Raw genomic sequence first — 27,447 nt, 5'->3', positions numbered from 1 at the left:
AGGAAATTGCTCACCCGTAAGTTCATGATCGTGCCAAGATATTTGTGATCGATTTACCTTCATTTTCATCACCTTTAGTCCACGGTACAGGTATTCGTCGTCTTCGGTAAAACTTTTGAGTCCGACAAACCGATCAGAGTAGCTCAGTTGAAATTCATATCTCATTCTCTTATTACAGGGGCCAAAGTTGTATGACAGGCATGACCTTTCTTCCACAGTGCAGTCGACGAGAACTCCCTGAACTAACCTCTATTTCTTTAAAAACGCTTCCATTGAGGCGTCTTTCTCTTATTTCTCTGGCAAAATTAAAAGCTTTAAATGTTGGTGTTAACATTCGATTGTCTCCGTTTGTGAACGAAATAAACCAACAGAAGGTTAAAAGGAATTGTACAGTTATGCCGTTCTTCACACACACCTTCAACGTGACGAATGGTACACCTTTGTTAAAGTTTCTTTACCTTGCAAAAAGTAAGAAATAAAATATTAATGACTTCAGTTCCTTTTTCAATGACAAAAATTGCAGAAATTGTTTTGTTCGAAATGCCGATCAGTCACGTTCTCTTGCGCTCCGTCTTATTTTCCTGTTTTCTCCTCATACTAAGGCATCCTAGGGAATTTGAAGAAGCACAGAGGTGTGTAAGCACCCAGAGCTTCGATTCGGACAGTCTGAGTCAGGAAAGTCTCTTCCATGGGTCTGCGAATGAAAGTTTCTTGCCGTGGTTTCTTTCAAGTTGGGATCATCAAGACTCTAGCACATGGGATATTTGCATATTTTTTAACGTGCATGACATCCCCAGAAGTGCAAACAACAAAGCTCCTATCGTCCCTTAGGAGCACGATAACAAAACTTGTCTCATTATCTACGCTAAGCAAAGCAAACGATCTCGCCGCGCTTGCTTATATTACGCAAATTGTTGTGCCTGCTTCCATCTTTCTCTCATACGAGACATTGAGCTAAACCCAGGCCCAAAGAAGTCCCAAAAATGTCAAGAATGTGAGCAGACCTTAAGAAGAGATCAGAAGCAAAAAAATTGTAAGTCCTGCTTTGATCTTTTTCAAGGAAAATGCGTTTGCCTATTAAATGATATCACGACCACTCAAAATAATTTCAAATGTACCCGATGCTTGTGGACTGAGTTGCCTTTCCATGCACATCACGATTTTTATAATACGGATCATGAGCTGTTTTCTAGTGGTGAAAGCCCTTCTAACATCTCAGCAACACTGGATCCTGGCCCAGACGAGCACTTACAATCTCTCATCATGAGGCCGAAACACCTTAAAGTGATGCACCTCAATACACAAAACATGATTTCAGCATTTGATGAACTCCTTCTAACAATAAAGCAATATCCGTTTGACGTGATAAGCATGAGTGAAACCTGACTAAAGGACAACCCTCTTTTACTGAACCATGTGACCATACCGGGTTATAATTGCGAATTTAGAAGCCATAATTCCATCAGAGGTGGAGGTGTGGGAGCTTACATAAAGGAAACTTTGACCTATAAACGTAGAAGTGACATCGAGGCTAAAGAACTCGACCTTGAACATCTGTGGCTTGAATTTCCCGGTAGAAATAAACATAGCAAGCTTCTTTTAGGAACAATGTATCGCTCGGAAAGAATGCTAACCTCAACAGAATGGCTAGAGCGTTTTGAGAACCTCCTTGGTTACCTAACAACAACCTGGGATGGTCTTATAGTTGTGACAGGAGACATCAACATAGATTTACTCAGACCAAATAAACCTATAACTAGCCGATATCAAGACATATTATCTTCACTAAACTTACATCATGTACATAAACCAACCAGGACAACAGACAAGACGAGCACTCTTATCGATCAAATAATCTCCAACCTTCCAGAAAATATTCCGCACACAGATGTTCTTCCATGTTCTTTAGTCAGCGATCACGACGCCGTCTGCGCAATTATTAACATCAAAGTTACCAGATTCTAAATAAGGCACAAATTCGTCAGAAATTTGAAGAACTTTGATGAATCTTCCTTTATTGAAGACTTTAAAACACTACCATTTGCAGCCTCCTTTAGAGTCTCCGATCCGGATGAAAAGCTCGAAATATTAAGTTCATTGATCAAGGAATGTATCGGTAGACATGCACCATTAAAATTAACGAAGGTCACTCGACCACCTGCACCGTGGCTTAAAGATCCAGCCATTGCGGAACTCAAGGAACAAAGACACCGTCTACGATCTGCAGCAAGAACGAGTAAAAACAACAAAGAAACTCGGGAAAAGTTCGGTGCGGCCCGTAATCGCCCTAAAGAATTAATTAAGTCAACCAAGAGAAACTTCATGGAAAGAATGTTGTCGTCTAAGATACCAAAAGAAGTTTGGAAAGTAATTCACCGTATCCTACATCCGAGCCCGCAGCGAATAACTATGCAACCGGAAAAACTAAACAATTTCTTTGCATCCACGGCCGAACGCACCATTGGCATCAACGCCCACCATGTTGATGATTACGCCTCAATTATAAACTTGAAAACATCACCTTGACGAGTATGATCCTAACATGATCGTAGTCAGTGGTTATACACTAGAACGCATTAAATCTTGCAAACTGCCTGGAGTTCAAATCAATGAGCATCTTAAGTGGGACGATCACATCAAGCACACGGTATCTGGATGCTACACCACTCTATCGATACTAAGAAAATTGAAATACCTTGTCAAATATGAGTTTAGAAAGCAACTGGTAGAAACATTGATTTTGTCAAAAGTAGATTACGCCGATCTGGTTTTTTACCCTTTACCACAATTCTCACTTTGCCGTTTGCAACGAGTTCAATTCGCTGCCGCAAGTTTTGTACTCGGTCACTATATCAAGAACTTTCGGGGTGTACTTAAAATCGGATGGCTTCCAATCAATGAGAGAAGAGATTTGAACCTACTGAAATCATGCTTTAAAGCTTTGCATAACACTGAGACCTGGCCAGATTATCTTAAAATAATAGAACAGGAATGCCGCAAGGAACTGCGCTCAAGCAATTCAATTGTATTAGTGGTCCCGACCGAAAACAGCACTTTCCAAGATAATGCGTCGAACTATTTAACAATTTAACAGAATCTATTAGAAACTGTAAAGATTATAGAACCTTTTTAAGACTTTCAAGGAATTTTTTAAGTAATAGATTACAGAGTGATTAGTTAGTTTTACTGTAATTTCTATTCTGTTAATCCTACATCTACTTTTAATTGTATATTCCGTAATTTGCGAAATAACTTAATTTGATTTTTTTTAATATTGGTTATTTTAATTGTAGTTGATGTATTTTAACAGGGAAGAGCCACCTAGTGGAGCTGTTAATAAACCATTATTATTATTTTTATTATTATTATTATTACAAATTGCCTGATTATTTCTTGTCCGTCTTCATTTAAATATTGGCAACAGTTTCCTTTTACTTTTAAGAACAATGTAATGCCTTGTTATGTGTGGTTTTGTTAATCCCTGAGTATTTAACAAACCTTTTAACAAACCTGTTCTTTGCTGATTTGAAGAGTTCAACTCACTTCAGTGATGCCATCTTAAGTTATTCAAGTCGAATTGCCTGTCACACAAGGTTAGGATGAGGCCCGATGTAAATTAGCCAGTGAAACAGCCCCTTCGTTGTTCTTTCAGATTTCGAGAATTTTTTATTTAATCAAAAAATAAAGATAATTAACAGGCATAAACCCACGTGTTGATATGCTGATATGTTTAAATCACGTTCTCAAGTCCATAATAGACAAACTCGATCATCTGGTGCTTTGGATATACCTTTATGTCGCCTGTCAACAGGGCAGCGCTCCTTTGCTTTCAGAGGAGCCAAACTCTGGAACTCCTTGAATGATAACATTAAGTCCTTAAAATGCCCCAGGAATTTTAGACGTCATCTTGCAAATGTTTTATTAAGTTGATATATTATATTATTGATATATATTTTGTAATTATAATATTATTGTATTTACATTCTCAATTAATTTATATATTTGTATTTTTTTTATTCTATTGAGCTGAAAAGCCCACTTAGGGAGCATCAATAAAGTGTGTATGTATGTATGTATGTGTTATTAAGATTTTTTTTTCTTTACCAACGAGAGTGTTTAAAGTGTGGCGAAATGTTTCCTGAAACAGTGTATAAACAACCCTTGAAGGCGTAGTAGTGAGAATTTTCCTCATACAACGAGAAAAGTACAGTGTTAAAAAATGTTATAAATTAATTGGTTAATTGGCGTCAGCTTTGTGTACTTTGAGATAGGGAACTCCCCTTAAGTTTTGAGAGCACTCAAGAGACTAAAGTCGCTCTTAGCTGCACCTCGAGCGATTGTCTTGCATCCCTCATGCTCTCTCACTCCATGTCCTAAGGAAGTTATTTCAGTGTGCTGCTGTAAATTGCTATATTTTCAACCAATCAGTTGCCATTGAGTACTACCCTCTTGCAGATATCATACACATATCAGTTCAGCGTTGGAAATTTTCAGCTTCATGTCTTTGAAGTTAATCGATAGAGATGCTAATGTAAACAGGTACTTGAATTTCTTCTGATATTACTTCTGATTAAAAAGAAACTGAACCGTTCCTTTTTTTTCTGGATAACGTGGCATCGGACGTGTCCCGATGGCGTCATCAACGGGTTTAAACTTATTTTCAACAACAACTGTTGAAAGCTAGCCCAATAACAGCGAGTCAAATTACAGCTAACTAAATTTACCCCAGCAACGGCCCGAAAAGATATTGGTAGAAATTCTTAAAGCTAACATTAGTGTTTTTTTTTTTCCTGTTGGGGTGAAAAAACAAGAAGCAGAAAGAAAACTCTGAGATCTCTCAAAAATAGAATAAATATTATTAGATCTTGGTCAACACATAGGGCGACTTGACTCTATGAACTTCGTAGTTGCAATCTCTTTTCTCTCCCCTCGCATGCTGATTGCAATAAAATGGGAGAGCACAATTATGTCTAAACAGCATCATCACTTCGCCAGCCTAAATTTTGTTACCTTAATTGAAGGGAACTCGTCATCCAACTGTATTTACTTGCCATTAATCGTTTATTCATTGACTAAGTGCCCAAAGCTACTTGAAATCGCTTCATTATTCATGCCTTTCATTATTCATGCCTTTCAATTAATTTAGAAAAGAATACGGGCAGTTTCTCTTCTGCAGCCGGATATGGGTATTTTTTATGTTATGTTACACTGTATTCTACTCTCAAATCCTCAATAATTTTACTATGGTAATGGCCAACTCGAAAGCGTTTGCCCACTTTGGCCAGTAAACACTTTTATCGTATCTTAAGTCGTTTGTTTATCTTTTTTTCCGATTTTGCATTTTTATTACTCAATCGAATTTGATGCAACTAAAAGAATTATAAATTAATACAAATTGGATAATAAAAAAATTAATGTAGTTGGGAAGTACTTTTATGTCAGGTTTCCAGTCTCATGAATTCAATTATTTCTCGTTGATTTCAATTTTTTTCCGCTAAACGTTCCTGATAGGGCAGCCCGGTAATAACCTTTTCAAAAGACTGCAATCCAGCGTACAAGCATGACATTAATTGAAAAACTCTTAAACTTGAAGAACGTACAGTTTTGTGACTTTCAAAATAATTTCCAAATGACAGGCTAATCAAATAATATTCCGTGCTAATAATTACTTCTTCTCTCGTAAGTGGGCACGTAATTGATGACTGGAATATCTAATGACGAATAGACGCCCACATAAGGCACTAGATGTTGGCTGCATCAGTGCGTGAAGGGACATATATCAAGGTAGTCGCGGAGGTGAGAGGAAATGGTTTGTAACACAATTATTCAACATCGCACATAGCTTTCAATGTTCAATGTCAGAATTTTTATTTCTTTTCTGTCGAACCTAAAATGTTCGTTGTTTCATTCAAATACAGCAATGTTAAGATTCATCAGGATTTGAGCTTTCACACTTCGTCTCATACGAATATTGTCCGTGGCTTATCTTATCAAAGGTAGGTAATTTTTTCATAGTTACGGAAAAATATTTAGATTTGGTTGATTTGTTGGATTAGTACAGAATTTGACATTTCATAGCCATTTTAAGGAATCACTTTCAGAACCGTACATCCTGGCAGTTGACTGATGAAACGCTGATGCTTACATTTAATTCATTATTCAGAGCTTTTGTTTTTAGGCCTATTCCGATCTTTTTTGTTTTGCTAATAGTTTAACCACTATTCTCAATGTTAACTCAGGCAAAACCAACCGTGTGTTTTCATGTCTTTCAAATGACGTCAGTCGTTTTACACAAAGAAAAAAAACATTTTAGCCATTGAAATAAATAAGAACTATCTGGATGTTTAACTTTATTATCTATTCCGAGATATTTTGTGTGGCGTGATATTTCACTTCCCATAAGTTTCTCCTCTTCCTAACCTCGCTTGGCAAGCAGGTGTTAAATAGAGAATAATACATGGGCGCGTGTAGATATAGAATTTTTCTTCGAGTGTTTAACTCGATAGCTCACGAGTGAGCGCAGCGAACCAGTGAGATGTCGAGTTGAACACGAGAAGAGAAATTCCATATCTAAAAGCAACCCTGTATTATTTTGTTTATCATATAAACACAATACCCCTTTACTGAGAGGAAAAGCCGACTTCATTGATTAATAAAAATAAATGAATTAACAATCCTCGAATAACAATCGTTAAGTGCGTTGGCGCTGACTCTTAAGATGGAAAAATGCATTGAATCATCATTACAAAAACAACAATGGTCATAGTTTCGATTTCCAAAATTCTCATTTATTGGCTTTGTCCTTACCGACAGAAGATGTATTTCAGGTAAACGGCCAAAATCGGCTGGTGGCAAATCTTCCGGTTGTTTATTTTCATTCTCAGCCGAGAGAAATGCTAACGCCAAAGCCACTGAATACGCATCTTTTGGTTTTTCTCTTAGTATATTGTTTTCTTCCTCTTCCAGGAAAGTTTGAACCTCACTGTCTCTCAGCGATACGGATTTTTTAGTGTTTTAGCCGCCATAATTCGAGAAAGCTCGGACAAACAACTTGTATTGAGAATCTTGAAGGCTTTGCCGTTCATTCATCAACATGACCGAGTGGCGCCAAAGGCGAGTGACGTGTGTTGTTACGGCTTTTCTCAGGGCTGAAAAACCTTGTATAACACCGCATTTTATGTGCTAAAACTATTTATCGGCCTGACATTACAACGGACGGATGCTATGACAGTAATTAAAAATCATAATATACCTGGAAACGAAAGCAAAGTCGTACTTCTCAGCAAGTTCCCATGTAGGGAAATCTTATTGGGAAAAACTGATCCCTATCTACTTAAGTAAATAAATATTTTTCCGAAACTTTTCGAGGAACACCTGCACAAAAAAAAATTTGTCTCAAACTCCCCTCGCAATTTACCCGAAAATGCTCAAATCCTGGCCATCTTCTCTTGAAATTTACTCCTTATTGTTTCCTTGAAAAGTTGCTAGTTTAAAAAACTCTTTCATGTTAGCGATATCTGTCGAGTGGAGACTCGAGGAGGCCCTGTAAGGCTGGGAAATCTGAAATACGTTTGAAAACTGTGGCGAGCGAGAAGCCTGGCCGAGGAGCTGTTGGTGACAAAATTAAAAGCAACATGTTATTTTTAGAGCCTGGTTCTTCCCACCCACAAAACCATGATGTGTCTCAACATTAACATTTGAAAGCGTTTGTTTCTTAATTAGCTCGCTCTTGGTGAACAAAAATGAGGAATTTCGATACCTGTTGACGTGTCTTCAAAACTCCTGACTTTTCAAGAGAAAAAAAAATTCTCATTGAAAAACATCTCTACCTAAATTCAGTGCCTTTTCAAAACACCGGATAAGGACATACAAGGCTGAGGGAGAGATGTTGATTGAGTAATGATGCCAGAAAATAATTAATGGTTAGCAATCCCCTGCAATTGCCAAGCTAGAATGCTTTGGCAATCGCTTTTTCCAAGTATTACCATTTTCCCACTCTCACATTTGTCACTGAGTGTCAACGATCACAGCAGATCTCTGCCGAACATTAGCAATCATCCCAATCATCAAGCAATTAGGACTAAAACGCCGTGGAAACGTCAATTCAGTATAAATGAATTTTTAATTTTTCTCACGAATTTTGCGAATTTCTAGATCCTACAATCATCTCTAACGACCCTTGACCTTAGCTTTCAACTAAAATGAGCATCTCCTTCGTAGATTGTAATTTTGATGGTAGGTATAAACATAGTGCGAATGATTACAGCATATGGAAAAAAATAGGCTATTGGACGTTACATGATAACAAATCAGATCAGTTAAGTTTTCAAGAAAATTGTACGTCCCCTTGCACATCAAGTCATTAACAATTAAAAAAAATTAAATTGGGCCAAAATTTTATAGAAGTTTTACCAAGGAAGATTTCATATTTTTGTGATAAAAATATTTCAAGCAGATGCATAATGATTCAAAACGTCTTTAAATGAGGTTACTTAGGTATCAGGTAGTTACACAAGACCCCTCAGGCATGAAATGATGTTTTCACTCTCATCATTATTAAATAGAGAATCTTATTTACTTAATTATTATCAAACTCGTTTTCCTTCCGGAAAAAGATGAAAAAGAATACCACGTTTTCAGAGCAGTTCAGACAGTTGGATATTCTGAGCGTCAGTTAACAGAAAGGTATCATCTTTTCGTATTTTTGTAACAGCCATCGTGAAATTTGAGAGACAAACAGCCTCTACGTAAATTTTTATGTCTCCTTTGATTAATTTTTTAGTTAAGTTGTAGTAAATTTGTTTTATTTCTCATATTTAGAGGACAAAAATTAAGCTTAATGTGGAAGACTTAACAAGACATATTTTCGGATTTATCATGCTGGTCATTTTCTCAAAGGCAACAGGTAGGGCTCAGAAACTAATACTGAATAGAGAAACAGTTATAAAGAAACAGGGAAACAGGAACATCGCTGTAATTTGTAATCAGAGATTTTATCAAATAATGAGCTTCTCATAGCTAGATGACTGATGTTAAATTAAGTACTTGGAGGTCTAATAAGAGAAACTGTTATTCATTTGACGTAGGTGAGGGATTAGGAAAAATCTGGCTCTTTACGTGAACGCTCATTATTTGTAGATTCTAAGATTCTTCTGATAACCCTTATTGGTAGCTAATTAGCAGTCACTTTTTCTATACTCAGTCGGCGATACCTGATTCCCCCTCTTTTCGCCCTGAAAACCATGGGATCCCCTAAGTCTCCCGACCCCCCCCCCCCCAAATAAAATTGCACAAAGACGTTGTTTTGGGGGCTATACTTCTATACTTTACCCAAGTAAAATGCGGAACTTCCTTAACTCTTAACCGAGTGTGGGTTGTTATTAACATACAGAGTCAAATATCATCATTAACTTTTTGATAATTTATCTATTCATTGATCCATTTTTATTTTCTTTCACAGCTCAAAATCTCTCATTGCTCCCAACCATCAGCTTTGGTGGGTCTTCAGCGAAATTTTCTTTCTCTTTGACGCAATTATAATTATGCTTCAACCAAACAAAGCAACGCATAGAATACTTGCATTACTGTATATTACCCACTGAACGTTGTTGTTATAAATATCATTGATTGAGATATTACACGTAATTTCCTTGGTCGGTATTCATCAACCACGTTTACATACTCTCCTCTAAACCTACCAATCGACCAATGAAAGCGAATGTATTATCTTAAAAATTTTTTGTCACATAGTCACACTACTAATACTTACAAAAAGGCGACTGAAATTAAAGAGATTGGGTACAATGCTATAAGATACTCACTTACACTATGAACATCACTAAAACCAAGCTTGTAAGCTGTGACTGTGTTGTTTGTTTAGTGTTACGGTAGAATTTAACCGACAGAAATAACACTACAATCCTACAAACTGAACTTCTTTATCAAACAACGTGAACTGTTCTTAATAAGGAGCGATTCCCAAAGGCGATACCGTAATTTTTCTTTAAAAACTTACTTAAGTCCACTACAGTCTATATCTAAGCCCATCACTTACACAATCCCACCGGCAGTTGTCGCCATATCTCTTCGAAATGGAGAATCTTCCACATTACCTCACTCTTGATATAGCTTTCCAGACAGTCCGTTACTCCCGACAACAACAGCACACAACTAATACACGACTGAGTCTTTACACACATTTAAAGGGTATCCTAGAACATTCTGGAAGCTTAAAATACATCTATCTTATTGGTATTACATCATAACTGCGTGACCTAATAGAATTTTCTAGGAAATTCCATGGTTTGCATGTCAGCTTGACTTGGCATTCTAGAAATGTAGACACTTATTTTACAGTTGTAATCCATAACAAAAGGTATTTTATGGCAATTTCTCACCTGAACTTTTTTCTTGTCACTCGTTACTTACATCAGCTCAAACCTGTACGGCGTCAGACGGCACTACTTATAACGTCGGTGACGAATGGATGCCCACTCCTTCTAATTTATGCCGATGCGTCGCACCACTTTCCATCCAGTGCACGTTGATTTTTAGGTGCGCTGATAACCATGGAAACACAAAAAATCCTGGTGACCAGTGGTTACAGAGCCCAACAATCAGTTGTATATGTAAGCAAGGAAACTTGGTGGCATGCACTACTTTAAAACAGCCCGTTTGCATGGATGGCATCGGAAACTTTAGGAAGGATAAAGAAACGTGGACTAACGGTTCTTGCGTGCACTGCACGTGCATTCTTGGTAGCATAAACTGCACTGGTTACCATGTCAATATAGCTTATGGGTTGTACAGTGTCAATTCATATCCTACCTGTGAAGGGTGTGAAGTCATGTCTAGAACGGAGGGTGCCCTAAGTTCATGCAGAGGTGAGTTAAAAAAAATTGAGTTATTTAACGTGCGTAATAATGATTTATGATTGGTCCGATAGTTTTCTACGTTTCCATGATCATGTTTAGCAAGTAAAATAGGATTACCTTATTTTCCGACATATCTAAGCCTTTTTCAAAAGAATGAAAGAGAGAGGTGTTATGTACGTCTACTGTGTGTGTCTCTCTCTTGATCTTTTGTTTTCCTTTTCACAAATGCATCTAAACATTATTACGGTAGAATGAATCTGTCATAAGATGACCGTGCGGCCCCGCGCATGCAATTCTAATAAACCATTGTGAAAGCCAGTCAGAGTAAAGCCATCCGGCTCAGCATTGACACGATTATTTTGTATTTTCCGAGAACTTGAATGAAACTGTGGAATTGCGAAATACTTTTCCCTCTGCCGTCTTGGTCGGTCGATAATTATTTATTTATTCTATCTATTGTTAGCATATCATGACCTCTCTACAGAGGAGAAGCTGTTCCAATGTGCAAGTCGGGGATCCTTTATTCACAAAAGTCACAAGTGCAACGGGATTTATGAATGCCCGGATAAGTCAGACGAAAACGAGTGCGAAAATGGTATTTTGCTGTAGTCATGATAATTTGCAGGGGATGCCTAAATGTATCCATTTTTATTTGCCATATTATTTGTTTGTTTGTTTTTTTCTTGGGATTGGGAGGAGATTTTTCACGAATCTTTTTTCGTACTTTAATAGGCTTTTGCAATTGCCCTTGTCTGACTGCTGCATCTTTTCACCTGAGGGACGCGTAAAAACACTTATTCTAAAAGCTATACTCATTACGTTTCTGATTTTTTTTTTTCAGTATTTTACAACTGAAATCACCATAAGAAGTCAACAATGCCTGATGTTCTAATATTTTCTTTCAGCCGTTTGTAGAGACAACGAGGGCGGTGTCTATCTCATAAAAGATAAAAACGGCTGGCCAGTTTCTCAATGTATGAAGTGTTACTGCAAAGGAGGGCTGCTGACATGCAGCCGACACTTCGAAATAAACTTCCCAGGCTATCTCAATAGTATCTATACGCAGTATGAAGACTGCAATGAACCTTTATGCAACGTCGCCAAGTTTATACGAGAAAATGGAAATGATTGCGAAGGTATTAGGGAGCTACAATAAGGGACAAAAGTAGTTGGCACGCCTCCCCTCACTCGGTGGTCGGCAATCCCTCCACTCACCATAATAAACAGAAATCTTGTAGCTCATCTCTGATAAGTTACTTGCAAGTCCCCCTCCCGAAACTTTATTATTTATGTTTTTTCCCTAATTTTTATTACTTTTAGCGATTTGAAATTGTCCTTTTTTTGTTGTAGTAGACCATTACATGACAGGTCCGTCATAATCATTCGCTTTTGAAATTAAAGTAACTTATCTTAATTGTGCTCCTTACAATTAGGCTTGGAATTTATCCAGAATAAAGGTGTTTATCTAAAAGGCCAAACATGGAAATCTGACGGATGTCAGTTTTACTTTCCTGGCGCCAACGTTGGCTTGCGAAAAATTTGTCCAGCTATGACCAGACCTGACTGTTATGTCTACAATGGAGCTGTGTGCTGTGCATCTGAGTGTCCAGGTAAGTACTTCGGTCAAGCGTGCAACTAAAGGCGGTGGGTGTTGCCAAGGTACATGTGAGTCCTTTCGTTGTGGAGAAAAATTGAAAATTCATGGGTGAACAGAAATTTCTTATGACCTTGGAGGAGGGGAAGGAGATTTTGGGGGGGTCACATAGTTTTCAGGGGTACTGAACGAAGGGGAGATTGGTCGTCACCAGCATAGTAAAGAGGGGGACGTTAGAAAATTGAGTGTCAATAAGAGGGTGGGGGGGGGGCATAAGGATATTACAGAGCCTTATAGGGGGCTAGGTCAGGTAAGTATTATGGCTGGTTCCTAGGGAACGAAAAAGAAAGATAAAAAAAAAAAGGATTGACACGACATTGTTAAGGGCTAGCTTTTTGGGTCCCCTCCCAAACGCTCCTTGGAAAAAAATCTGGCCTGGATTTTTCAATTTTATCCACTCTGGCCACCGCTAAAATTTGCCATCGTAAACCTTCCTTTTTCGTTCCTTTTTTGTCCATTTTGTGTTCGCTAGGGAACTTTACTATCAATATTTTACTCTCTGATCTCTCTAATAACCTTATTCAACATCTCTCCTTCTAGAAAATTTTAATGTTCAACAACATAAACGTGATGTTTCTATATATAATGATCGAATTTTTCCCGCTATCTGGTATATTTTGGGGACCCTTTGTTATCCTTATTAAAGTCTTGCCGCAGATTGCACGCCAATTGAGAGCGAACCTTACTTTGTGTCGCGGTGGCCGTCAGCTTGTGTCAGATGGCTTGAACTGTAACGACGCTGGTCACTGCCTGAAGAACTTTCACGTCCAGAATTGTTCGTCAGGTAACGAAACTGACATTCAAAATAAACATACGCATTTCTGAGTTACTCTCGTTGTGGAAATAAATCGCATTGAAATCACTTTTCCTTCACTATGTACTGTCCGACAACCGATCATAAAAAGCGTTTTTCATGATCACAGTTTTAAGTTTCATTGTTCCTCTTCCTTAGAATTATACTTGTTGACCATAAAACATCTTTAATATTTCATAATTTTTCTGTGTTGACGCTTTTTCAAGCTTAATTGTTTTCATATCTGTCTTTTTAAGATTTTGTTTTTGTCATGCGCATTTGAAGTAGGTGGTCACGTGACAGGCAACAGGTGGTTCTTACTCCCTTATTCAAGACGCCTATCGAAAATTATCTTTATCTTTCATTCTTTCAAATAACATTTGCGAATTCTTCCTTTCAGAGGTCACCTGTCGCGATGAGGACTCCATCCAGTATTTCGAGGGTGCCACGTGGTCTGTTGGCAGTTGTATTCAGTGCAGCTGTACTCAGGGCAAGATTCGCTGCAAAAGGGAGCTCTTGCTGGTCTCATTTCTCCAGCTTGGGGGACAAAAACCAGCTGTGATCCTGAACGAACCAAATTTCAGTGAGAACTGTGATCAGTTTGAATGTAACGTGGCGAATTTTATGAAGAAAAACAACGGAGTATGTAAAGGTTAGTTTTTTACACTTGGTAATACAATGTATCCCCATTCTTTCCGAATACGTTTCCTTGAGGATACGAGTTATCTTAAAGTGTACTTTTCAACAAAACTTAACTGATCTGTTCTCAAGGACAGAAAAATGTTTCCTTTTGATATGATTTGAATTTCGGTCACCCATTTGGACCAGGTTCGTCTACTGATTTTGGCGAAATTTTTAATCATCCTTCGGCTCTTTGATGTCAACGTCATTCCCCCTTCAATCGTTTAGATTTTGTTTCCGTTTTGATTTCTTGTTTGTTTATTTGTTTGTTTTCTCCCTCAGCTTGCAGGTGGAACGGCCAATTGTATTACGATGGTGATCATTGGAAGGAAAATGGCGTTGACTTTTACTGCAGCAGCTCTACTTTGCAAGTCAGGCCTGGGTGTTATGTTTCCAACGGTAAAACGACATGTACTGGAGCGATATCAGGTGTGGGTTTAATTCATTAGATTCAAACTTGTTATCAGCCTTGATCCACTGAAAGAAAACCTTGAGTGCTTAGCGAGTTGTGGCCTATTAAAGAAGTCTTCACGACCTAGACTCAGGCCTTTTACGGGGGGCCTAGGTCAAAAATTTCCTCCACTCTCCTGTTCTCTCGACCTAACGAATGGTTTCTTAAATGTTTTTTCGTATGTCATCTGCTTACAGGACTACGTGAGCTGTCCTTAATATCAAAAGACGACCTTTTCCTGTGTGAGAGTGGTGACGAGATAAGATCCCTTGGGGTCAGGTGTGATGTCAAGAAAGATTGTAACGATCACTCAGACGAACGAAACTGCAGTCAGTGTAAGTATCTGAAATCCACTTTGGTATTTTTGTGAGATGCTGCTAAATTTTGCGTGAAAGGAACTTAAGTAAAAGCTGCGTAAAACAAAGGAGACACGAAAGAAGGAATAACGTCTATAAACATTGTGATATTGAATAGAAATAGAAATTGTGTCATCAAAGGAAAAATGACCAGAAACTCGATCAAAGAATAGATGGTCGGTGAAGAATTCAACAGAAAACAGGCTGTAGCGTCACGTGAACTAAATTGTAGCGAGGCTAAAGGCATTCGTAACAAAACATGGTTTGCAAAATTTCCTGCATACTATTTGCACACGAAAGTGTATTTAAATTATTTATGAATAAGTACAATTCTTCCCCCCTTTTTTCATAATGTTACCTACGACCTATTTTCAGACTATTGCGCTGCTGAAGAGTCACATGGTTTTGTTTGGCTGAGAGCTCAAGTCGGGAGTGAAACTCTTAAATCGTGTGCCGCCGCAAATTCATCTTGGACAGGTACTACCAGTTTCATCCTAAACATCTCTTCTTGCAAGCAATACTAGTGCCTAAAAACCGACACTAGTACATAGCTGACGCCTACTCAATCTACCTCGTCGCTGGAAGAGGACTAGCACTATGTTGTCGAAATGTCGCAATCCACATCCGAAGTGACCACATCGTGGGACAAACGATTACACTTTTCTTTTGCAATATATCAGTTGTTTTCTGAGGCAATTCAACGGGTCGGAATCCTAAATTCTTGAATCTGATTGGCTAATCGTGTGCTCGAAACTGGTCCAATTTTTTAAAGTCCGGACCGCAGTCCAGACGGTTTTCCGGGTCATTCTTCACAAAGCGTTAAAAAGTGAAATCGGCAGAAAAGAATAAAGAGTTATTTACCAGTCTACATTAGTCCGTATGGAGAAAACTGTGCCCTTCGGCTTTAGGTTGTACTCAAGACCTCGGGCACAGTTTTCTCCCATGTGGATCTCCTGCCCGGTCAATAACTTATTAATATGACTATTCAATCTGTATTTTCATTAACTAGGGATTTTTGGAAGCAAATGTATTTATTCGCCTTTCAACACAATATGGCAACACCTTAGCACATGTACTTGTGAAAGAAAATCCACGTTGGAGACTTTTAGGAAAAAAGTAAGTTCCATTATGTCCCTGGGTACAACAAGGGCTTGTCACGAAACGATTGTATCCATGTTTCTGTAAAGGTTCCTATCTAGTTTTATTATCTATGTAAAAACACGAGCCTAACTATTTAAAATATAGGCTCCAGATCAAAGGATCCGAGAGCAATTGCGTTATTAATCAAGAAATTTTACTCGTTCAGTGTAACAGGAATATCTATGACTGCAACATCACTGGCAGTGAAGCTTAACAACATGGGAGCGGAAGAGCGAACTTGACCTACCACAGGATAATTGCAACATCCCTAGGTTCAGGGGGGAGTAGTTGCATGCGGAATCTTTATGACTGAGAAAGAAACTGAGATTGGTTTCAAAGAGGAAAAATCATCATGTGAATGAGATATTGCAGTTCAAAGACGATTATGTGAATTTTTATAAATTATCTTTTCAAATGCTCATTTCCTACGAGCTCTTAGACTTACATGTACAATGCTTTTCCACTTTAGTTCACAAATCTCAACGATACTAATTTCCTGAATGTGTCAAACGATCTGGCTACCGCCGCAGAGAACGGGGATTTCATGAATATCCTGTTGTTTCATGATCTGTTCAAAGATTTGTTTTACAATGTAACGCGGTTACTTACTCCACTTACTCTGCAAAATGCTGATAAAGCACTGCAATACTGTAAGGTACGAACTACAAGAGGATACGAAATTACGAGAAATTATTGTACTCAGGAGCAAGTTTAAAAGTTTAAAATCCAAAATAGCTCAAAAGTTGAGTGGTATTATGATTTATTTTAATTGTCATCAAGGGGAATGTAAAGATTTAAAAAAATCTCAGAATCTCGCAGTTATTAGATTAATTGAGTTAAAAAGTTTGGTACAAAGGAGTGTGTCAGCACAAGTTAAAAATTTAAATCCTACTAATACGGCCACCATTTAATTGTTTTGGTAAACGAATATTGTCACCGTGACGTCATATGAAATCATACTTTCAATATAATTTTACGTAGGAGTATGTGGAGATATTAATCATTTGGTTCTGATTTCAGAATTTCATCCAAACTCTTCTATCATCTCCGATTTACGGGCGAGAGTCGTCATTTTGCCTTAAACCGGAATTGGTAAGCAACAGTTACTGTGACATTGGATCAGAGGAAAGATTGAGCGATAGAGAGGAAACTATTGATTGAAATTGCTGTTGTTGTTGTTCGTAGGTTGAAGGCAGGTTCCGATTAATTCAAAGCATTTCTTTTTTCAGCAATGCGAGATGCCAATGAAAATATAAGCTTGTGTTTTTATTCATGAGTAACATTCAGAGTGTTTTCGATAAAACATCGTGAAACCACTTCCAAGAAAATATCAATGCTAACGAATGAAGTACACTTTGGAAAAACATGGTTGGTTTCAGTATTAAATCTGATTGGCCGAGAGGGTGATGTGAGTTCTCCGAGCCAATCACCAAGCGTATAGTACAGTACAGTTATCTTAAGGCATTAAACTCAATGATGGCGGCCATAACTTTCGCTAAGAAAATACTGAGCACTCGCTCGCAAAAATAATGCCTGCTTTGCAGGTTATCAAACGTAGTGATAAATAACTTTCCTTAATTTATTGATCAAAATTTCAATTCATTTAAAGTATAAAATTTGGTTCTATTGCACAAATGTAAATTTTGTTTGTTTTAGTGTAATGTCTATTTGTTTCCCATAGGTTCATGATCGAAACTTTCATATCAATAGAGCATTAGAGTTTCTACGTCAGGCTCCTAACAATACCGACGCCTTCAAGTATGGCCAGATGGGATCTTATCCAGTCAGGGATATTGAGTAAGTGCCCATGCCTCTTTCGAAATTGCTGATTTCAGCAGGATACAGGACGCGTGTCACATATGAACATATGTAGTTTAGTATTATCAACTGAGTTGATAATACTGGCTCAGAGGTTGAGCGACAAGGCGCAGAAACTGAAGGCCTGACACTCGATTCCCTTGGATTTTTCTTGTTCCACGCTCGTGACAAGACGGTAAAACGTCTTTCTTTATGAAAATACCGTTATTTTTTAAAGTATCCGACGTATGAGCACAAGTCGTATTCTCTAACCGCATATTCTTCGCTGAGACATACAACTGTAGATTTTGTGCTCAATGTGTCGATTGGCAACGAGATGTGGTTTGGAAAGTGTCCAAAGATAAATTTTCCTGAGCTCTTCCTCTTTACTTAGGATGGTCCCAAATGAAGTCAAATTTGGTTGACTGAGCTGGGTTGAATTCTCGCCCTGAGTAAATGAACAATGAAAGTAATCTTAAAAATTTAGGCCTGTTTTAATGTCAAACATATAAGTCAAACTTCAATATTTTCAAAGTTGAGAAAGTGGGTAATATTTCCAGTTCTTTACCTCTAACAGTAGCCTTGAAATGATTTAAATTAAACTTAAGTTGAGACAAAGCAGCTAAAACTATGAAGCTTTTTCTAACGTAGAAAGGTGATATCAAGCTGAGAGACTGACTTCCGTACATGAACTTTATTCTTAAGGTGATACCTCAAAACTTATGTTCAGATCATTTCCACTTACCTACAACCTGTAATCTGGAGCTTATAAATTTTGCGTCACGAATTTTGCTCAGCGGACATTGCATTCAGCGTGTGATCGTTCACACGTTCAGAAATTAAAATAACAGTGAGGCGCATACGTGGCAGTAAACTTAAGAAGTTTACTTTTTCTGGAGGGCATTTCTGGCCAGTCTCTTAGTCATCGTATCTTGATCGTAATTTTACAGTACGAAGCCGCTTGTCGTGGATAACGTCCGGACAATCCCGTCAGAATTTCACATGATTATAAGGAGACTAGAGCTATCTCTTCAGTTAAACACCGCTAAGCTCTTACCAAGAGAGGTAGAAAAGCCTATCTCCGTACCTGTTGATAAAAGCAACACCACTGGTAACATGACAACAGCAAATGGAACAAGAGCTAATACCACCGGCGCTTTCATTGAAAATGTGGTAGGTCATTCAAAACTGTTTAACTTTAAGCTAGCGAACACTATTAGCCTCATGGATCTTGCAAATCTAGCTTAATGTTGGTTACTTACTATAAGAGACAGTCTCAAAAATGCTCAGATTCCTAACTTTGTAGATGTTTGCATGGGGGAAACTCCAGAATATACGGCTCCACAAATGTATAAATCTTTATGGCTAAAACGATTTTATCGCTTAGGAGGTAAAAAAGTAACAATTTGCTAGTTGATCTTGTCTTTTATCATTGCTGTCTTTCTTTTTCGTGAGAATAACGAGCTTACAGATGAGGAAATACGCCATCTGCTTCGGGCTAACAACTGCACGAATCTAAAGTATGATGAGGTAATGTGATTTTCTCGTGTCAGCTGGTTTAAAACTTAGTTTATGTAAGAGAAGAAAAATTGTTGCGCCTTGCATGGATTTTTTTCAGAGAAAGAAGGTGCGAAGTGACTAGGAAGGGGGTTAATTTAAGTAACTCTTTGTCTTTATTTCTGGTATTGTGAAAAATTGATCATTTTGTTATATTCTTATTTTATCTTAGGAGATCGGTGCCGTCGTTTATAACAAACGGATATCTAATGAATATCAAAGGCACATAGAAATCCAAACTAACATGGAACTAGTGCTAATATGTATTTCTACGGCAGCAGTGCTTTTGGCCCTAATACTATTGACGGCGTTAAAGTAAGTTTTTTCTTTGACTTCTGAGGGATTATTGTATAAATTAGTACTCTCATCAATTATTATTCTTAGCAGTTCTGCCATCGTTGCTTTGTAGAGAAATCGGGATTGCTTTGGTTTAACTTTACTTTGCTCAGAGTTTGGTTCAGAAAATCGTGCCATTTTCTCAACTAATCAGAGTCAAAACTAAAACCAGTTACGTCGACTTTATCCATGTATTTCCAGTTTCCGACGGTTTGCTTCTTATCAGTTTGAATTCTAACTCTGGCCCTAAGCATCAGCTCCTTATGATATTTCCGATTGTCCAGATTGGCCATTGTGATTACTGTGGTTCTTCTTTTATGATTCTCAATCGAAATACGTCTGATTGGTTAACATTCTCGGGAATAATGTTTCATGTACATGAACTTACTCCTTAGCACAAAGAATGTTGTGTGACATGCGAGGGAAAAGCTGCGAAGGATACTATTCTATTCTAAATTTACTTTCTTGATATTTTTAAATTAATTGCATCAATTTATGGGAATTATAGAAATGATAAAGGAATTATATGCGGACGAGGGCATAATATTCTTAAATTTATAGCTAAGACATTACTTTTAAATCTAAAATGTTCGAGTTCACTCTTTAGGTTAAAGAGTTCAGAAAGGTTGTTTATACACAAAAGTCTCCTATTGTCGCTGGCACTTGGACATCTTGTGTATATTATGGATAAGACTTTGTTTGATACAAGAGAAAAACATGCGGTAAGAAAATCTTCAGAGAAAAAGTATAGCATTTTAAACTTGTACTGGATGTAAAATGGTTGAGAATGAAATGATATTTTCTACCTAACTACGAATTTTTTCAATTTTTGGTTTATTTAGGCTTTGTGTTCCGCGCTCACGGCCATTCAGTATTTTTTCCACACTGCAGTATTTACATGGATGCTTGTGGAAGGAATAAATCTTTACATCAAGCTGGTTAAAGTGTTTTCAGTGAAGAAGCAATATGTGGCATATGTGGCCATGGGCTGGGGTAAATATCCAGTTTATTTCCAATGTAGTTCAGTAATTTGAGCTATTTATGAGGCACAGTTGCAGAAGCTCGTTCGACCCTTTTTGTCGTCAGCCTAAAGAAGACAAGAAACCTTAATTACCTTACTGAGTGTACTGAGGAGAAGGAGAAATATGCAAGCCTCACTTGTCATTATATCCTGTCCTCCTCTTTTTAAGGAATTCCTATTGTTCTCATGGGGCTCGTGGCTGCTATCAGTCCGTCCACATTTGACATGGGGAGGGCGTCGTATACAGATGTATCATGTGGAGCTCTTCAACTCACAGCTAAAAATGAACGATGCAGGTATTTTTGTTGAAAAGTTTCTTCTTTCCAACACTAGCTCCATTTTCGTTTTCTGGGTACAAAAATAGGCCGTCAAAATACCCTAAGGTAGGTTGAAAGTTTAGCCTTAGAATAATTCCGTTAACTACCGTTGTACCTATATTCTTGGGTCAAGGAATTAATCTTCATAATTTGATTTGAGTAAAATAAGAACTTCTAGTGAAACACCGGGGAATAATAGCAAACTCTTTCACTCTATGCCCAACGCAGCTTATTCGATGAAGATCATTTGGTTATGACGCACAACGTTTTAAACCAGAGAAACTTGATTGCATCCACTCTAATAGACAATTTTTTCTCCCACAGATGTTGGATCAACGGAAGTGTTTGGATTTACAAAGGACCCATATTAGGGATTCTAATGGTTTGATGTCTTTTTAATTCAATTGATCTTTATTTCCAGTGACTATCGGAGAAGACCATTTATGTATCTTGGTTTTTCTTGCAGGCAGATACTGTGTTATTTGCAATCCTGCTTCGCGTCATATTTGGAAAAATATCTACTAGATACGGCAATGATCATATGCAAGCTACAAAGTAAGGAAAACTATTTGCATGAACTAAGAACTATGTTCCTCCATTTCGCAAACATTTACTTCGTAATTTCAGCATGGATGAACTATCTCTTCCAATTGTTTCTCATTAGGAAGGGTATCAGAAGTATCGTGGCCTTGCTCCCGTTGCTCGGAGTCACGTGGCTGCTGGGTTTTTTCGTAGAGCTCCATCATGCTGTAGTATATATCTTTATTCTGCTAAACTCTACACAAGTATGTAATTCAAGTTTTAAAAATGCTTCAATGGTTGACTCCTTAAGGGACTGGTCAATTTTCATCGCTCGGGGAGGAGGGTCGGAGGATTTTGACTGTGTCATGATAAAATTGACTTGATGCCACCTCATTGGGAGTCTTATTTCCATATACCCCTTTTCATACTTTGTTGACGACGACTACTAATCCCCCTTCTATCCCGTGATCTCCCACATAATCCCTCCTCCCCCCCCCCCTCCGAGATAAATTAATTATGACTGATCCCTAATATTTTTAAAATATAGAAAAAATGTAAATAGAAATGAATATGACAGCAGTCTTCGCAGTAACTACTTTGGCAGTAGTGAAAATAAGACCTAATAAAAATTCAGGCCTGTGCGGTATTTAAATCCATGACCTCTGCGATACTGGTGCAGTGCTCTACCAACTGAACTAAAAAGCCAATTTGGAGCCTGTCATTATGTCTGTTCGTAATAAACCCTTGAACGAAATACCAAGGCTTCCCTCTGAAAATACTTGTTCTTGTACCATGCAAACATACAACTCCCAGTTGGTCAACGAAAACTATGAATATGACTGTTTCATTTTGATTTTTTCTGTTATGGTCATAGGGAATCGTGTTTTTCATCTTTCATTGTGTTCTTGACGAAGAGGTAGGGAAAATCAAAGCACAATTTTTTTATAATTCTCAATTAGAGGAAGATTCTTGCGATCAGAGGAATTTAATTGCATAATTAAATTCGTTACTATCTTGTCTGCCTTTGATAATTCCTTTCATATTTCAACAGTTTTATCAAGGTTTGTCAGTAATTTACGGATCTGAGTAGTTTTTGTAGAATAAGTACATACCAATAACATGAGCCTTCCTCTTTGTCCTCCAATTTTCCCTCGGAAAAAAAAGGAAAGAAAGGAAAAAACACATTATTATGGATTTATTATGTCTAGGTTCAAGACGCAATCCGAAAGTTATTTGGCCGGAAGTCTGGTGAGCTACCAAAGACGAGATCAACACCAGTTTTGAACCATAATAATACATCTGAGATGGAGAGACACTCGGTGGTGAACCTCTTGCAGGAATCCTGTACGTTTGAAGTATATCGCAAATTAATTGCAGTAAATTTGATTGATTTGCTTTCCATAGAGTTCAATTATTTATACACACGTCTGTTCGTTCGTGAATTCATTCATTCAATTAATCGTTAGTTTATTTATCCGTACCTTCGTCCTTTCCTACCGTCATCCCAACTTAATTACCTTACGTCCCTTTCTCACTTCACCTCTCTATCTAACACTCACCTACCAGCCCTTTCACCTTCCATACACCTTCATTCCTTTGTCCACCCATTCCTTCATTAATTAATTAATTCAGCCATTCACTTCAATCATTTATGGGGGGAAAAGGAAACTATAAAATCGAATATAAAAAAGCTGCATTTTTTCGTCTGCTTTTCTGTCGCAGTCGTGCAGGGCGAATGAGTGAGGGAAAATGAGTGTACTAAGAGAGTCAAGTGATGACAAAAATTGCAAGACATTGTACAATGTTTGCTCTACAATTTCGTTTTTCAGCGGGGAAAATAGATGGAGTTCACGGCATGATGAACACGGAAAAGAAGAATGACGAAAGTTGCCTATAGATAAGAATACTTAGTAAGAATTAAACTGATATTAGAATTAATTGTTAAAGATCCAGCGAAGGTCATTTCAACATTTACAATTAGCATAAAATGTATGTTTAGATACAATATTGTATTATTTGCGTTTTTCGTTCTCCTTTTATATTTTATTCAATTTTGTTCGGTGAGATGGAATATCCGAAGGAGGCAATGATAAACCAAGAGGGTAGAAGGATGTGAAGATGAACTTGTATTGTAAATATCTACAAAATGTTTGTTGGGTAAGATAGAAAATCTCAAAAGACGTAATTACAATAAATCGAGAAGGAACAAAGATGGCTGGCTGAGGAAAGAAAATATTAAAAGAGAGTCTCAATGGAATTAACTTTTAGATGTACAACGGTTAAGCATCAAAATTGACAAATTTCAACTGCTAGTCGTAAAAAGAATAAACCGTTAATTTTTTTTAAGCGTCATGGATAGAATCTATTGTTAGCTGTAAAATGACCAAACTTTTGACCGTTAGCCGTGAAGGCCATTACCCCAGTAAGATTCTGATTCATTAGCTGTTGTGTTCAGTTACATAATTGTTAAACCTACAGAGAACAAAATGTGAAATAAAATCAATATCAGCATCGTACCAGAGCTCCCTCGTCATTTGTAAGAACTGGCTGCTCACCCTCTCTCTGATCAAAGTAGGGCTTCACTTTTAACTTCTCTCCATCATATTCATACGGTAATCAGCAAACAGGTAATGACAATATTCAGACTTATTAGATAGAAGTTGTTGTCTTAATCTAACGCCAAATTCTCATAGAGAATTTAGTACTAGAGGTGCGAATTGACAATTAGATTCTCGGTTAAAAATTTCATTATTCACCTTTCCTTGTTATATCATTGAAGGAAAAATCCTGGAAAGTAAGGAACTGTTGATCAGGGAAGGATTCTGGTCAGTACAAGCTTTGTCGGCTCAATTGTAGATACGCGAATTAAAGAGTGTACTCGCGTTACTCGTGGACTCGATAGTTAAAGTTTTGGGACGTTGACAGGTGGAAAGGGGGGGGAAAGCTAACGGCGGAGTGTTACGCACGCTGAGGCAAGACACCAAAGGATCTGTGCTGGTTGCTTTCAGTCTTCTTTATTACCTTTATAGCGTTGCTCGTGGACTCGATAGTTATAGTTTTGGGACGATGATAGGTGGATAGGGTGGAAAGATTAGCGGCGGAGAGTAACCCACGCTGAGGCAAGACACCAAAGGACCTATGCCGGCTTCTTTTAGTCTTTTTTATTAACTTTATCGCAACAACCACTGCTACAGTTTCTGTTATTCTCTACACCGTGACAACAAATTCACTTCTCCTCTTTCAGTAACTTAAGAGTGCACGCTTCTATAACTATTCACTATCGAATATCACGAGCGGATATGCTGGCCGCGACCTCACACGATTATTATCTATATTTAAACAAACACTTTCGAGGTTTACCTCAAGCAACATACTCAATGCGTTCGAAAAAACCCATCAGGCGTAGGTCCAAGGTAAGGCCAAAATACAAAGTAAAAACTGCACGCACTCGCACTAAAACTACAAAATAACCAGATAAAAATGCTCTACTAACAATATATGATTGCCGAAACCCAAATAACCTTGGAATTAAAAGATCAATCCTATCCAAACGATGAATACCTGAAAGGAATTACTCATCCCTAATTTACAATACTCGCAATGAACACAGAAGTTAAAGCCTCACTCCTAGGCGAATGACAGAGCAGGGCTGTGTGCATGAAAACTAATGATTAAATAGAGATGATTGTTCACGATCAATCCTTGCCTTCCCAGTTTTACTTTTTGAAAGAATAAAAGAGGAAGGGTGCGTAGGTTGCTCTTGTACTCATTAGGTAAAGAAGTTCAGCAAGATCTGAGGCAAGCGGACAACCATGGGACCCTTGTTGTTGCTCTATTAATATGGATTGCCCGTTGGCAATCGTGGAACTGTGGAAAAGTTCTTATCTTCGGACTTATGCGTTCATGTCAGGGTCAGGGTGTTTGGCATTTGCCGAGACAAAGGCCGGATTGTTAAAAGTAAAGTCTTCCTTAACCCTCTCTTTTGCTGCAGAACGTCTTCCTCTAGCACAGTAAACGATCCAAGCAACCAGTATGAGGACACAAAGAACCAGGCCAGCGGCAGCAGCAGCGGTGAAATCCGTGCTTGTACGGATGTCAAGGAAGAGACAGCGTTTTGGGTCCACAGTAGGTTATTATTCTAGGTCAGGCCAACAAGCTACATGACCTCTAGCGTACTCAAGTTTGTAATCATCAAAGCTGTACAAGTACTTACTTAAGAACTAACTGGTGTGAAGTGCTATTGTTACACAGATCGCAATATTTGAATAGGGACACAAAGGAGCGGAAAAAGATCTCTTTGAAGTTAAACGAAAACTACTTAAATATTCCATTTGTTTCTACGACGAAAAGAATCTCAAAATTAAAAAGACGGATGCCATAAACTCGAGGCCTTTAAAATAGGAAACTTAGATGCAAATTCACAGCTCTGATATAAAAAACAATACCTATCTTAATTGCAGTAGCGCAGCTTAGGAAATAAAAACGGAAATTTTCCCGTAACAACTTTTCATTGGTTTACGGATGTAATAACCCCTTGGGATGTTCGGTGAAGACTCGAATATTAAAAACAATCATTACAAACCCGGCCACGTGACGAACTCGGTTTGTTTTTCCCACATTTTGACGTCATCCATTTGTTAACGAGATTGAAAATACCAGTTATCAATGAATTATCCAGATCAGTCTCATCCAAGTTGGCCGTATGATAAAACAATAATTCTCTTCGTGAATTTTTTATTAGCTAAAGATGTAAAAATCTTTGCACTATTCGTCATAGGGGAAACTCAAAAGCTTAACCGATTAAAGAGAAACCAGGGTCACAAAACAAGTTAAAAGACGCAAAAAAAAAAAAGACAAAAAAAAAAAAACTAAGCCAGGTATCGTAGAAAAATAATGGCAATGGATCTGGATAGAGAGTATTTTTTTTCCGATGTCAAGCTTGCATCGTATGTACAATTTTAGTCCAAGAGTGCGCGAAACGAAGTTAAATCACCACTTTATCTTATCCATTTGTTTTTTTTTGTTTTTTTTTTTTATGAACGAAAAGGATACTTTAGGAGCAAGAAGCAAAATTGGCTACAATGACATTGGCTATTTTGCCATTGATTTTCCCACAATTTGATGGATTGCTTAAAGCAAGCCTTAAAAACTGAGTGGTTATTTTGTTTTGGTGTTCCTTGCTCATTGGTGGGGAAAGGGATGCAATTTAGAGAAGAAAATAGTGCGATTTGGGAATAGATGGCACTATTGAGAGCCAATCAAATTTCAAGGAACTCGCGTGGGTTCATAGTTGATATAATAAATCACTTTATCTTATCATACAAAGATCTCTTTACCTTGCAGACAGCTCGGTGTCGAGCCATTCCGCTGACCTCGAAAACACGATATGGCAGTTGAGCCGTTCAGGAAGAAACCGGAGTTACAACGGAATTTGTAGATTACTTTGTCATATCGAGTTTTATATGTCTGTACGATGCCATTGCTGATATTTTTCAATGGAATGCATCCTGAATAAAAGATCAAGAAAGTAAGGAAACAAAAATAGGATTGAAAAGGGCAGATTCAAACATTTACCTGCCGAATGTGAGAATACCATTAAATCAACGATCATAGAAAAGATGGTGATGGCCACAGAGGATTTTGCAAACGGTGATCTGCTAAACTCGGCTACATGACTGGGTAGGCTTGTTTTTACTACATTTTGACGTCATCTATTTGTTGACGAGATCGAAAATGACAGTTGTCGATGAATTATCCAGATCAGTCTCGGCGAATTTGGCCGTGGGATAAAAAAGTCATCTTTTTTATGAATTTTCTATTTTCTTTAGATGTAAAAAAAGCTTTGCGGGGGGGGGGTCGTTATTTTTCATAGGGGCAACTCAAAAATTATTCATCGGATATCTCGGCGATGTATACATTTTTAAGTTTCCAGCCACTAGCTTCTGGGA

General features: G+C 37.8%; 1 protein-coding gene across 1 annotated transcript; it reads left to right on the top strand.

Moving 5' to 3' along the window:
* The first annotated feature begins 8,768 nt into the window (after positions 1–8,768).
* On the top strand, positions 8,769–24,015 carry LOC113684043 (uncharacterized). Its single transcript, XM_089193905.1, has 27 exons — positions 8,769–8,905; positions 9,461–9,496; positions 10,434–10,883; positions 11,338–11,469; positions 11,780–12,010; positions 12,308–12,484; positions 13,175–13,312; positions 13,722–13,973; positions 14,285–14,431; positions 14,651–14,788; positions 15,185–15,286; positions 15,819–15,925; positions 16,419–16,604; positions 16,970–17,041; positions 17,631–17,746; positions 18,697–18,919; positions 19,202–19,276; positions 19,476–19,618; positions 20,247–20,361; positions 20,482–20,632; positions 20,830–20,956; positions 21,302–21,359; positions 21,444–21,532; positions 21,642–21,762; positions 22,374–22,415; positions 22,708–22,843; positions 23,329–24,015. Exons 1-27 carry the CDS (start codon positions 8,878–8,880, stop codon positions 23,394–23,396), a joined length of 3,660 nt encoding a protein of 1,219 aa, XP_089050031.1. The 5' UTR covers positions 8,769–8,877; the 3' UTR covers positions 23,397–24,015.
* Positions 24,016–27,447: the final 3,432 nt, after the last annotated feature.

Source organism: Pocillopora damicornis, chromosome 2 (assembly GCF_964200805.1).
Source record: "Pocillopora damicornis chromosome 2, jaPocDami1.2, whole genome shotgun sequence".
In the NCBI taxonomy this organism is placed as follows: domain Eukaryota; kingdom Metazoa; phylum Cnidaria; class Anthozoa; order Scleractinia; family Pocilloporidae; genus Pocillopora; species Pocillopora damicornis.
The sequence above is the reverse complement of the archived record's forward strand: the minus strand, read 5'-3'. Positions and strand labels throughout refer to the sequence as shown.

Excerpts from the sequence above, each read along its gene's own strand:
- LOC113684043 (XM_089193905.1), top strand. The coding sequence starts at position 8,878 with ATGCTGGTCATTTTCTCAAAGGCAACAG. Across the intron at positions 14,432-14,650 it reads ATGTACTGGAGCGATATCAG|GACTACGTGAGCTGTCCTTA; the intron begins GTGTGGGTTTAA and ends ATCTGCTTACAG. Across the intron at positions 22,416-22,707 it reads ATTGTGTTCTTGACGAAGAG|GTTCAAGACGCAATCCGAAA; the intron begins GTAGGGAAAATC and ends TATTATGTCTAG.